The following is a 13,368-nucleotide window of genomic DNA, read 5'->3' as shown; positions in this document are numbered from 1 at the left end:
AAAACTGTCCTAGTTAAATCAAAGGTGCAGGTGTGTGTGCTTACTTTGGAAAGCAGGAGCGATAGTGCGGGAAAATTTAAAGCTGGCGTTGACTCTAGAGCAAATTCCAGTGCTGTAGTATGAGCTGCCACATTCGTACGACCAAAGGGGACCACAAGCCTGTGAATTATCACAAAGGCTATTAAGCGCACCATTAATAAATTAATTTATGATTTACATAAAGATCATGGGCTCATTCTACATAAATTATAATTCTATAGCGTTCTACAGGAAATGGATGGTGTTTAAACACTTAACAATATTAGTGTTGTAGACCATTTAAACACCAGATGACTTGAATATTACAAAGAACATGCATTATTAAATATCTAACCAGCCATCCAAACTCACCACAAAGCTGTTGTCTTTAGGATTGGACGAAAGGGTCATTCCAAGTCTCATCTTATCCTTTCGCTCAGAGACATTTGTCAACGATATCCTTCCTTAAGAAAAATGTTGGAGGCAAATAAAAGGCTGTGCTATAAAATCCGACCACAGTCCATATGTGGCATATGTACTTTGCAGAAAGACTTCCTTTAACTGTAAACATATTTGTTAATCCTGTCTAGACATTCCTGATTTTATCTGCAGCGTGCATCTGTTATGTGTGTGCATCTATACACATGCACATATTAAAACTGGCAGAAAGGCTGTATTGACACACTTAACATTATATAAAACACATATGCTTGACATAGATGTTGTGTTCTGTAGTGAAGAACCCACATGTAAACATCATTACAGACCAGGAGTGCATTTGAATGAATCAATGTGTTTCCCCCCTTTGCTTTTCACAAGGCATGCCTGGTAACGCTTTACCCAAACCACAATTCTAACCCTTATTGTGGCAGCTTTGCAAAGTAATTATTTGCTGCTAGTAAATAATAACAATTTATTTTGAAGTGCAATTACAAAAGTATTTATTCTAATTATATATAGTAATTATACTCCTCAATCATACAGTGCTAATCCAGTCAACAAAATTACTGATGAAAATTTGTAACAAAGAATTTAATTTTGCCAACAATAATGAAGGAAAGTGTGCATTAATAATAATGTTAAAAAAATAAATTATTTTAATTGAAATATTGAAGAAATAATATGCAGTATTAACAATGCACTAACAATGTTTTTTGGGGTGTTTTTAAAAAAAAAAAAAAAATTAAAAGCATCAAAATGATGTGCACAAATTAATTTAAGCTTTCAGGGTTAGTCAGAATGTGTCAGTCACAATGTGAATACACTCTTAAGTCATTAAAATATAACACTGAATATAGCGTGTCTATAACAAAAACAATGAATAACTAAAAGCATAAATATTTTGCAATTCTATGATACAGTAGACATAATTGATTTAATTTAGGCATTGTATTTTCAACTAAAAGTATGTGCCATTTTAATCATACTGACATGGCAACATAATGGCTAAATTATTATTGTTTTTTTTAAATACAAAAAGTATAACTAAGACAAAAAAGTGTGAAAATTAACTCATCGTACCAAGATTGAGTTTGGTGCAGCTGGGTCCTCCAGATCTTCTGCTTAAGGGACATTTGTACACATCTCCTGTCTGATGCTGTCCATTTGTTTCCAGTGGGGCTCCTACCAGTAACCTAGAAACATCCAGAATCAAAACATATAAATATTACCTTTGACACGGTACAATATTCATCTAACAAAAACATCAGAAGAAACACACAAGCAGATGTGTGATCCACTTCCCTGTAAATAATACAGCCAGAAGCCTGTTGATTTAAGCTCCCTCTGAAAGCAGGGACGTTTAAAGGAGGTTAGAGGAAGTGAATCAATGAGAGATGGCAGGTGAGTGGAATCTACTGGCAAAAGAATGTTTAAACAGGTTTAAGTTGAATGTTGACGTCTGAGGTAATGTATCGATGGAAGCGTGCAGGGCGGTTAGGTATGTGAGACTCTGCTGAGATATGTTTGTGTGCGTGTTGAAATATGTATCCTACAACCCAGACTGACTAAACGCATCGCTCCATTAATGCTGGCATGCTTTACAAGTAATACTGCTCCTGCAGAGAGCAATCAGGGACACACACATCAGTCAGACCCAGTACCAGTAGCACTGTAGGGAGCAGTACGTACTTCTCACGGCTCTCGGAAGCATGCAGCTTTTATAAGCAAAGCCCGTCACTTTCACTAAGTAGCCATAGAGGACTCATTTAACTAGTCACAGATCACTGGAAGACTAGGCATCCTTAAACACAGCAAGATGTGTACTTTCAACTGTTTATGTAAGAGACGCAGAATTCTTTCATGCTGATAGTGGTCTCGAGGGAGATAAAAAACTAGCTTGACTTCGCATTTATGTGCCTGTGCCAGGTCAGGATGGGCTCTTAAATGTCATTCAGAACTTCATAATTAGTTTATGGTTAGGTGGTACTATTAAATAGTCTGTCAGACGTAAAGGCAGTCTCTTTGCATCGGGGTCAGAGAGTGACAGTAAAACCACACTAATCATGAGAAACAAGTCCATTTTCTGCAAAAGAGCTATTTTACGATCCTCAGGTTATTGGTCTTCCTTTTAAAGAGCAGTTCTGATGTAAAACATTGCATTTTCTTAAGAGCAGCATATCAGTTCTTAATGATTGAGGTCTGTTCACAGCTCAAAGTAGAGTTTACTAATCTTAATATTAGGTGACATTATTAATCTGGATTAAGGACATATTTATTTAAAACCTTAATCTTGTGATATCTAGTTCAAGGTTATATAGACCAGGGGCTGCAAAGGAATGGTAGAGGACCTTTCAAACCAAACCAAAACAAAGCAAAACACAAAAAAACTAATCAAAACAATAGACCAGGGCTTGCAAGGAGTGGTAGAGAACCTTTCAAACCAAACCAAAACAAAACATTTTGTTATTAATTTAATTATTTAGTTAAAACAAAACGAGCATAAAGAAAAATTACCAAAAAAAAAAGAGAAAATATAATTTCATATATTTTAAAATATAAGTATGATTTAAAATATATATTATATAAAACATTTCATTCAATTATTTTAGCTTTTGACAATGACCAATATAAGCTAATAAATGAATTTCTGAATCAACTTCTTTTCTGCATAGGATCATGTGTACTATTCAGATTTTTCACACACAGACTCTGTTTGCATATTTTTCATACATTGCATATTTACTTACAGGCAAACACATATGTTTGCAAGTATACACTTCAGCCTGTCTATTGTGTCCTTATGCCCTTAATGTCATCTTGCATTGTTTCCAGTTTTTGTGCTGTTTGTTGTCTTTATGTACCATTGCATTATGTGTTGATATGTACGAGTAAATAAAAAGTGTAAGTTTAAAGTATATGTAAAGTATCTATGTAAAATATATTATAGTTAGATTACCTCTTCAATAGGTTAGCTTTGTGTATATTTATATTTATATATGTTTAAATATGTACAGTAGCACCATGGTCCGCTTCCACATATAGCAGAATGACACTAAAGCTCACTTGACTTGATGCAGTATAAACGGCTCTATGGGAAAATATTGAGCTGCTTTTATATTTTAGGAAGGAGATCATCACATCTGATGATTCTTGGCGTAGTCTGAAAACGCCTCTTCATTCTGTATTACACATGAAAAATTCAAATCACAAAGGCACTATCACATCCTTCCACAATGAAAACCGTTTGAAACACTGCATCTCACACACGCCAATAATCAGCACATCTAAAGCTGATTCTGACAGGTGGTAAAGGTTAATGCTCTAAACAGGAGCAATACCCACTCAGGGACAGAGCGATTCAGAGAGCGATATCTGACACTAGTTTACTGCAGATCCAGACCTCCATGAGTGTTCTGCCATAGGCCAGGGGTCAACATCAGGGGCCCCTCGAGAAAATATTTCTCTGTTTGGCAAGCTTCAGCAGTGAGGCATTCCAACAAAATCTGGATCCAGCTTCCAAAACAAATGGATTTCACCCATTACAGTTAAAATATAATTATAAGACACCCACAGGCTATTTACAGTGGAATTAAGAAATGAAGTAGAACAAGAAGCACTGCACACGCCCTACTGCTCAGCCTGACTAAGGTAATTCAGTCAGTACGATCAAATAAACAAAATAAACCAACAGGGACAGTTTATCACTGTTTCATATGTAAATATGACATTTCTGTGATATACCAATTTTTGGATAAATAAACACTCTAAGTTTGACACTGGTTTGAAATTAGCATGAAATAAGGAAATAAGCTTACACATAAAACAACCAACAGAAGTCTCCAGTTAAAAGTTCATCTAAACATTTTGAAATGTCTCTGGAAACGATTTTTCTCAGACGGAGCTCAGACTGTGTGCATATTTTCACTGCTATTAATATCATGAATATTACTGGTGTTATAGCTGCCTTTGGCACTATACTTTACACTTGAGTTCAGCTCAGGACACACTCACTTAAAAAAAGGAGAGAAGGAAGTATGAAAGAGAAATAGTGAGATGAGCATGAGAAAGAGGACCTTTGCTGCAGTGATTTAATGGTCTAGTCAAACTTCCAGGGTAATGACACAGTGAGCTGTTAAAACAATCAAGCTCAGACTCATTAAGCTCTCAAGTTTTTTTCTCTGCGGCAGGGCTACAAAAGGCTAATAGCACTGAATGAAACAGCCTCGCTAATGCACAACCTTTACATATTCAATCTGCCACAAAACGCTGTACTAGCAGCCCAGATCCTTTGGAAAAATCGAAGAGGAAAGGGTTTGCCATTAATAGCCAAATGTTTTTCACATTTGGAGAGTGAGAAAAGACTTTGCTCATGGTACCATGGAGCTGAGGTCTATGGAGTGCCAGTGAGTCCACTGATACGGCGTTTCATTACTTTCATTTATGATGGGACAGAAAAGGAGAGATGAACCACAAATGCTTTATCCTTTTCATGGCCTGTGTGTTATTGATTTAAAAGGGCACGTCAAGCATCACAAAAACCTCATCAGACTGATGTTACCATGAAACGCAACACTTCTGTGCTGTCATTTCTTTATAGCAAAGGCAGCAAAACTAGTTAAGTAATTATGGCAACTCACCATGATTCCTTAAACCCATAAAACTATTACTGCACATGTTAATTTCATCTAATCATTACTGCTTTGTAAACCAAGACATTCATGTACAGATTAATTTTCCAAGACCAGTGTAAAAGGCTTGGGAGCAGTATAAATCAGCTAAATTTGAGAGTAGAGATGAAGGACGCTTCATCCCTCCTGCTGCTTGAAGAATTCAGAGGTCACAGGCCAGACAAAAGTCAAAACTCAGCAAGGAATTCAAACTGCAACCCCTCAAAAATAAACAAGCTGTGCATATGTGTCCACGTTTGTCTGTATGATATCCCAAAAGATCTATCAGGCCAATTCTGCGGATGTGCATGTGTCAGTGGCCACCCAGGAAAAATCCCATTGGCAGCCAGAGAGATGTCAGGGAAAGAATTTATGCCTTTTTATCCATGAACACCATCATGAACAACCAAGTCATAATAGTCATGCAAGTCATAGTTATACAAGTCATAACCAAACTCAGCTATTTGTGTATTGCCTTGCAGTTTAAAAAGTTTTCTCTCCACATATGAGCTGTGATCTGTTTCTATCCAAACTACTACACCAGAAAGTGAGAGACAGAATAAAAAGAATTTAAAAATTGCTCCATTTGGTATCACTAACAGCTGAAGGTAATGATGGCTACAGATTATTTTATGTAGCTCTTAAGACCTCAGATATTTGACCTCTAACATTTATAAATAATACATACACTTCAAAGGTTTGGGGTCAGTAAAATTGCATTTTTTTAATGCTTTTATTCAGCAAGGATAAAACTGCAAATGCTCTCCTTCTGAACTTTCTATTCACCAAAGAACCATGTAAATGCATAGGCGCTTTCCCACCACGTAGTTCTAGGAATGTAATTCTAAGAACTAGCTAGCATTTACAAACATCAACAATCACTGATCGGAGGACGCCATAGATAACAGAGATGGAATGCGATTGAAAGTGCATTAAAATCTGACTAAATCTGACAACTTGCAGTGTTATCATCGAGGCTGAGAAAAGAACACAATGCTTCAGACAATATGTAAATATCGTTATCGCTGTTTTCAATGTTCGTGGAGTAAATATTTTTACACAGCTTTTTAAAAATGCCGGGTAGCCGGTGTTTTGCATGCATTGGCCAGTCAACATACACTTACGCCACTGGTAGTTCCTACACTCTCAGAAATGAAGGTACAAAAGCTGTCACTGGGGCGGTACCTTTTCAAAAGATACATGTTTGTACCTAAAGGGTCCATTTTGGTACCTTAAAGGTACATATTAGTACTTAAAGTGTACATATTTTAACCTAATAGGTACAAAAGTGTAACTTTTGAAAAGGTACCGCCCCAGTGACAGCTTTTGTACCTTTATTTCTGAGAGTGTACAGAACTGTTTTAGACCCTAATCTGAAGTAGGAGCTAAATTAATTCCCCCAAACAGAGTTCCTAGAACAAAATACGCTCCTAGTTCCTGCGGTGCGAACATGCCAAAAAGTAGGAGCTTCCATCAATAGTTCTAAGAACTATGAAAAGGTTCCTCCGGTGCGAAAACGCCTTATCTTGTTTTCCATAAAAATATTAAGCAGTACTACTGTTTCTAACATTGATAATAATAAGAAATGTTACTTGAAATCTAAATCAGCATATTAGAATTTGTGAAGGATCATGTGACGCTTAAGAGTTGACTAATGGCTTTAATGTTGCATCACAGAAACAAAAGACATTTTAAAATGTTAAAAAAAAGGACCCAAAACTTTTGACTGGTATTGTATAGAGAGCAATGGTTTTCAAACTTGTTCCTGGGGACCCACAGCTCTGCACATTTTGCATGTCTCCCTAATTGACACACCTGATTCAGATCATCAGTTTATTAGGAAAGGGCTCCATGAACTCAATGAGTGTGTCAGATAAGGGAGACATGCAAAATGTGCAGAGCTGTGGGTCCTGAGGAACAGGATTGAAAACCACTGGTATAGAGGAAGGACGTAAATTTAAAACAATACAAAACAGAATGAAAAATACAAATAAGTGTAAAACACGCATTTTCAATATGAAACAGTCGCAAACACATAGGCCTACAGTATTATTCATACTTCAAAGAAGCCAAACACAGCAGTCCTGTACACCAAAACAACAGATTCCTGAAATAGTTAAAATAGATATTCATCACCCGTGAAAATTTCCTGTGCTCCAAAACTCCCACATGCTCCATATGAGTTGTGCAACGAATGCTGTATTTGGCTGGATCTGTTTTTATCATCATCACAGAGCTAAAGAGTTGAAGAGTTGATGCAAGTTAAAAATAAATAAAATGTATATATTTCTGATTTAAAATAAAATTCAACATGCTTGTTTAGCGGTTTGTGGCACTTCAAACATTTCAAAGTTTCTAGCCTGTAATTATGTATCTGCTACATGGTAACAACTTTTGAGAGTGTTCTAATACACAGCATGCAGGGCAATGCCTGTCTTGGAACATGTACTGTGAACGTGTTCCAAACAGTCCTGGTGTACTGACCTGAAATAAAATGCATATGTTTACATAATGTTAAGAAAAATATGAGAGAACAACGGCTACATACTCCCTTCCACAGCCTTCCATAGCAGTAACCACAGCTGATGTGTGTGTTGCCAGCCCCTTTCCCCCATTTTCCTACAACACTAAACCCCTTCTGTGCCTCTGAAACTGGGATAAGACCTCTTGCCACTGCATGCTGCTGTGATAGGACCCTCTCTGCACCCGAGAGAAAGAGAAAGAGAAAGAGAAAAAGAAAGAGAAAGAGAAAGAGAAAGAGAAAGAGAAAGAGAAAGAGAAAGAGAAAGAGAAAGAGAAAGAAGAGTTTGGAATAGCATACAAATACAATGTAACATTTTAACTGTTGACTCATTATTTTATTTTATTGTTTTATTTACAGTTATATAAAACTAGTTTCTTACAGTATACTAGTTTATACAATAGTAGTATATACTTTGCAGTATGCCTTAATAAGTACATTGTTTTTCTATTTTGAAAATAGCCACATTCAAAGAGAAGGAGACAAAAACAACTAATTGGATTATTGTCTTTTGCTGTTATCATCATTAGCCATTCTCTTTCAGCTGGATGATTGGATCTGAGATATGAAAACGTTTTTGAAGAACAGTTTTTGAGTGTACTTGTGGAAAATTTTGGCAATGTTCACTCAAAAGTAAGGTGAATAAGATTAATGATGCCTAAATCAGTTAGTTGTTATGCCTTACTTGAGCAAAGTCAGTATGTTTTAGTGTAATGTAAAGACATTAACTAGCATTTATAGGAAAAAGAAAATCATCTCAGGTCAAAAAGACCAGAAAACTACACGAGGGTTAATTAGTGCTTCTCTCATGGTGCATTTGAGTACAATTACCCAGTTTTGCTTGAATGAAAAAAATAAAATAAAAATTACACACACACACACACACATATATATACTGTGTATATATATATATATATATATATATATATTGTGACGCGTGTCCCGAGGCCTCATCAGCGTCGCCCTGGAAACGGAGGAGGAACACCTGCACGCCATCAGCGCAGGCTGGCCGGCCACACCTGAACCCAATCAAGGGACTCCAACAAAAGCCGCCAACGCGCACAGACTGGGGAGATACGTCTCCGGTTATGAGATCGCTAACCTCCATCTCCTTATTCGACAGAGAGCAGTGTCTGACCAGCCAGCCCCGAGGCACGATCACCACACCGACACCCAGCACTCATCCACGTGGAAGGAGGGAAGACGCGGATCCTGGAGCACGAGAATATCTCACACGAGCACTTCGGCACGAATTCTTGGCACAATAAACGCACCCTTCGGGGCATTCATTGACCCACCTTGTTGTGTGATTCTTCCACCCGTTACAATATATATATATATATATATATATATACAGTGCCCTCCAAAAGTATTGGAACAGTAAAGACAAAATTGCTCTGTTGGCTGTGGAGTCAAGACATTTACAAATATGATTAAAAGATGAATATGAGACAACTACAGAATGTCACATTTTATTATTGGGTGATTCAACACATAGAAAGTTCAGCACTTTTAGAGTTTCATCCCTCTATCTGATGTGACCATAAGTATTGGAACAGTTGCCTCACAGGTCTTTCCAAGTGTGTCCTGTTGCATAAATGTTTCAGATATTAAAAGCAGGGAATATGTTGTATATATCCATTACGCAGTTATATCCATTACTTCTGCATTCTGAATCTTTCATTCGATGATGACACACACAAACCAGGATGAAGATGAGAGAGCTGACTTTGACAGAAAAGCAAGCAATTTGGATGCTAAAAGAAAAGAGGAAGTCAATTAGAGCTATAGCAAAAACAAAGGGCATGGAGAAATCAAGAGTTTGGAAACCACCAGCAACCAACAACTACCTGATCGGCTGAGAAAACAACAGCAGTTGATGAACCTTTTCCTCTCCTACTGCCTAGAGTCATGCCAGTATAAACACAACACACTCTCTCTTATGATCTGTCTTTCTATCGCATACACATAAACAGATTTTCACTTTCAACTGTTTGCAGCATACTGCTGTTTAAAATATACCTGTATTGTGAAATCTGACTCAGTTATTGTAATTGGGATTTCAAACAGTATCTCTTGGCTTTGTGTGCAGTTTAATCTGTTAGTATTTGTTGACGTGCATGTCTCTAACTGAGTCTGGTTTTGTGAATGTTGTTTAAGTGCTTTTTTTGGAACTGTGTTTATGGACTGATGAGACAAAGATGAACCTTTATCTAAGTGATGGGAAAGCAAAAATGTGGAGAAAAAAAGGAAACTGCAATGATCCCAAGCATACAGCCTCATCTGTAAAGCATGGTGGAGGTGGTGTCATGGCATGGGCATGCATGGCTGCCACTGGAACAGGCCCTCTCAACTCTACTGATGACTTAATGTATGATGACAGTAGCAGAATGAATTTGGAAGGGTACAAATCCACCTTGCCTACCAATATTCAAGAAAATGCCATATTGCATCAGGACAATGGCCCAAAACACCCTGCCAGTTCAGTCAAGGAGTTTATAAGGGCAAAGAAATGGAAAGTCTTAGATTGCCCAAGTCAAGCTCCAGATTTAAATCCGATTGAACATGAATTTCTCCAGAAGAAGAGGAGAGTAAAGGCAGAAACTCCCCAAAACAAGTAACAATTGTAATTGGCTGCATTAAAGGCTGGGAAAAGTATTTCAAAGGATGAGACCAAGAGTCTGGTGATGTCTATGGGTCACAGACTCACTGCTGTGATTGCGCACAAGGGATCTGCAACTAAATAATAGCTTTTAATCTTTTATATCTGCCTTATGTTCAACTGTCCCAAGACTTATGCTCACATCAATGAGTGGGATGAACTCTAAAAGTGCTGTTCTTTTTATTTGGTAAAACATCTGTGTTGAAACGGCTAATCATAAATTCTGACATTCTGTAGTTTTGTCTCATATTAATCTTTTCATCATATTTGCAAATGTCTTGACTCCACAGCCAACAGAACAATTTTGTCTTCACTGTTCCAATTCTTTTGGAGGGCACTATATATATATATATATATATTATTTATAAAAAAAAATTTGTGAGCCCAACGAGTAAGTTTTACAGAGGAACTTAATGCATCCCCTCAGAAACAAGTCTCCACAGACCCTCAGTCAAGTATAATCTCAAAACATTTGAGGGCAAGTGACTATGGCTCAAGCCTCAGAAACAAGTCTCTATGGACCCCCGTCAAAACAGTCACTTCACTGAATATAATAGTGTAGATATGCTGAACTGAAACCTGCATGAAAAAGAGCTTTAACTGTCAGAGTGAATGTATTGTGTGTTATCCACACTGCAAGGCTTCGGGGTTGTGAGAGAGGTGAGACACAGCTAGACTCCATTACTTTCTTGGACTAAACATTCTCCTCTGAGGATCTGACTGCGCTAATCAAGACATTTCCTGAGTCAAACTGTGCACCAGTACACACACGCATAAGTAAATAGCCAGCAGTGTCCAAAATGTTTCCCCTGTTCAAACGCTCTGAGGTAGCCTCACCACATAATGGTGATTAGCTACTGTCTATTGCCAATTCCTGCAAAAACCTTTTCCTCTCCTACTGCCTAGAGTCATGCCAGCATAAACACTACACACTCTCTCTTATGATCTGTCTTTCTATCGCATACACATAAACAGATTTTCACTTTCAACTGTTTGCAGCATACTGCTGTTTAAAATATACCTGTATTGTGAAATCTGACTCAGTTATTGTAATTGTGCTTTCAAACAGTATCTCTTGGCTTTGTGTGTAGTTTAATCTGTTAGTATTTGTTGACGTACATGTCTCTAACTGAGTCTGATTTTGTGAATGTTGTTTAAGTGCACATTCACAACACACAACTCACCCCTTGCATATGATTAAATAAAAGTGACACACACATACACAAGAGCCAAGCCAGACACAAATGCCACACTGAAAATTTCCTCTGGCCTGTTAATGGTTTCCAGATGCTGTGTGAATGGGGCAGAGACAGAAAGGGGGTCTGTTTGGCAGCCGCTCACTTGAGAAAGTCTTTGCTGATATCACCCCATATCAGTCCAGCTAAACTGACAACACACTCACAGCTAAACTACAGACCGAGCCATTTAACCGTTATCTAGGGAATGTGAGATAGAATATATCATTTTCATGAACTCGGGTACAATGGGTGAACAAATCTCCTCATTATGAATAGAAGCAAATGAGCTGGATTCTCTTGCATGCTTATATCAAACCAGCATGAGTGGTACATTAACATTTATTTCAGGTGAATTACATTGTTAAACAAAGAAAACATTTTTCTTTGCAGGCATACTTATTATTTCACACACACAGCGATATAGACCTCTGGGCTGGGTTTCAGGTGAGCTGTGGCCAAGCAGACATACTGAGATGCCAGACTGGAATCAAAGCAAAGAGAGATGATGATATCACAGTGATAAACAAATGTTAAACTCCTTCCAATTCTCATAAGCCCGTAAAAGCATCATTGGTGGATTTTCCTTTTACAAGAGATCTAAATTTACTTGTGATGAAAACTTTATAAATCACTGAAGCAATGAGATCTACTGTTGATTTGGGAGATGCAATGATAAACAAATTCACTATTTTCCCTTGGACATCTTTCTGAATTACACTACCACTACGATTTTTCGCATAGCAAAGTGCTTTTGTGCTGGGAACATTTCAGTTGCATTGCTGTCTATGGAGGGTCAGAAAGCTCTCCGATTTCATCAAAAACATCTTAATTTGTGTTCCGAAGATGACCGAAGGTCTTACGGGTTTGGAACGACATGAGGGTGAGTAATTAATGACAGAATTTTCATTTTGGGGTGAACTAACCCTTCAAGCAGAGAACCATGCTCCCTGTATTTTCAAATATATGTAAGATGTCAATAAAACCATAAAACCTTAAGGGAGTCTTAAAGTCTTAAAGGGACAGTTCTCTGAAAAAAAAATCATTTACTCGCCAATGTCATTCTAATTCTTTCTTTCTTTTATAGAACATAAAAGAAGATTTTTTTAAAAATCGGTAAAACTTTACTTAAAGGGATAGTTCACCCAAAAATTAAAATTAGCCAAATATTTACTCACCCTCAGGGCATCCTAGGCATGTCTGACATTCCTCTTTCAGACGAACACATTCAACGAATCAATACATTTTAAGATCTTAAGTTCGCGTTTCATTACACCTATGTCATACGCTCGACTGCCTTGTCGTGAACGCGCCTGCTTGAGAGACAGGAAGCTGCACATTTCAGTTTATAAAGTTTTAAGAATCGACATTTTTCTTAAACTAATGCATCGTTTCGCTTCAGAAGTCCTTTATTAACACCCCACAGCCGTGTGGAGTAGTTTTGTGATGGTTGGATACTATTTTTTCGGATTCAGAAACAGGGGCACCATTCACTGCAATTATACAGATTGGAACAGACAGGACAATATAACTCCGAATGTGTTCGTATGAAAGAGGAATGTCAGACACGTCTAGGATGCCCTGAGGGTGAGTAAATCTTTGGCTAATTTTCATTTTTGGGTGAACTATCCCTTTAAATCCTTTATGCATAATGCATTATAAAAGGTTATTAAAGGATATAATGTATTATAATTATTCATAATGTATATTGTAATACATTATGTCTTGCAAATAATTACAGCTGAATTTAAAATGAATAGTGCAACAACGCATTGATAAGTGTTATAATTGTATAACTGTGGTTAAAATTATTCATGAGATTGG

General features: G+C 37.3%; 1 protein-coding gene across 3 annotated transcripts in view; it reads right to left on the bottom strand.

Annotated features, from left to right (window-relative positions):
• Positions 1-13,368, bottom strand: part of itga11a (integrin, alpha 11a) — a 43,252-nt gene that overhangs the window by 22,007 nt on the left and 7,877 nt on the right. For 2 of the 3 annotated variants that reach the window (XM_058781917.1, XM_058781918.1), the window contains exons 3-5: positions 1,540-1,652; positions 391-482; positions 45-159 (exon numbers count right to left, since the gene is read on the bottom strand). In XM_058781917.1, coding sequence (XP_058637900.1) covers positions 45-159; positions 391-482; positions 1,540-1,652 — 320 coding nt within the window. The remainder of the gene's footprint in view (positions 1-44; positions 160-390; positions 483-1,539; positions 1,653-13,368) is intronic. The other variant, XM_058781920.1, reaches the window with a different exon arrangement.

Source organism: Onychostoma macrolepis, chromosome 07 (genome assembly GCF_012432095.1).
Source record: "Onychostoma macrolepis isolate SWU-2019 chromosome 07, ASM1243209v1, whole genome shotgun sequence".
Lineage (NCBI taxonomy): Eukaryota > Metazoa > Chordata > Actinopteri > Cypriniformes > Cyprinidae > Onychostoma > Onychostoma macrolepis.
Note: the sequence above shows the minus strand (reverse complement) of the source record. Positions and strands in the feature narration are given on the sequence as shown.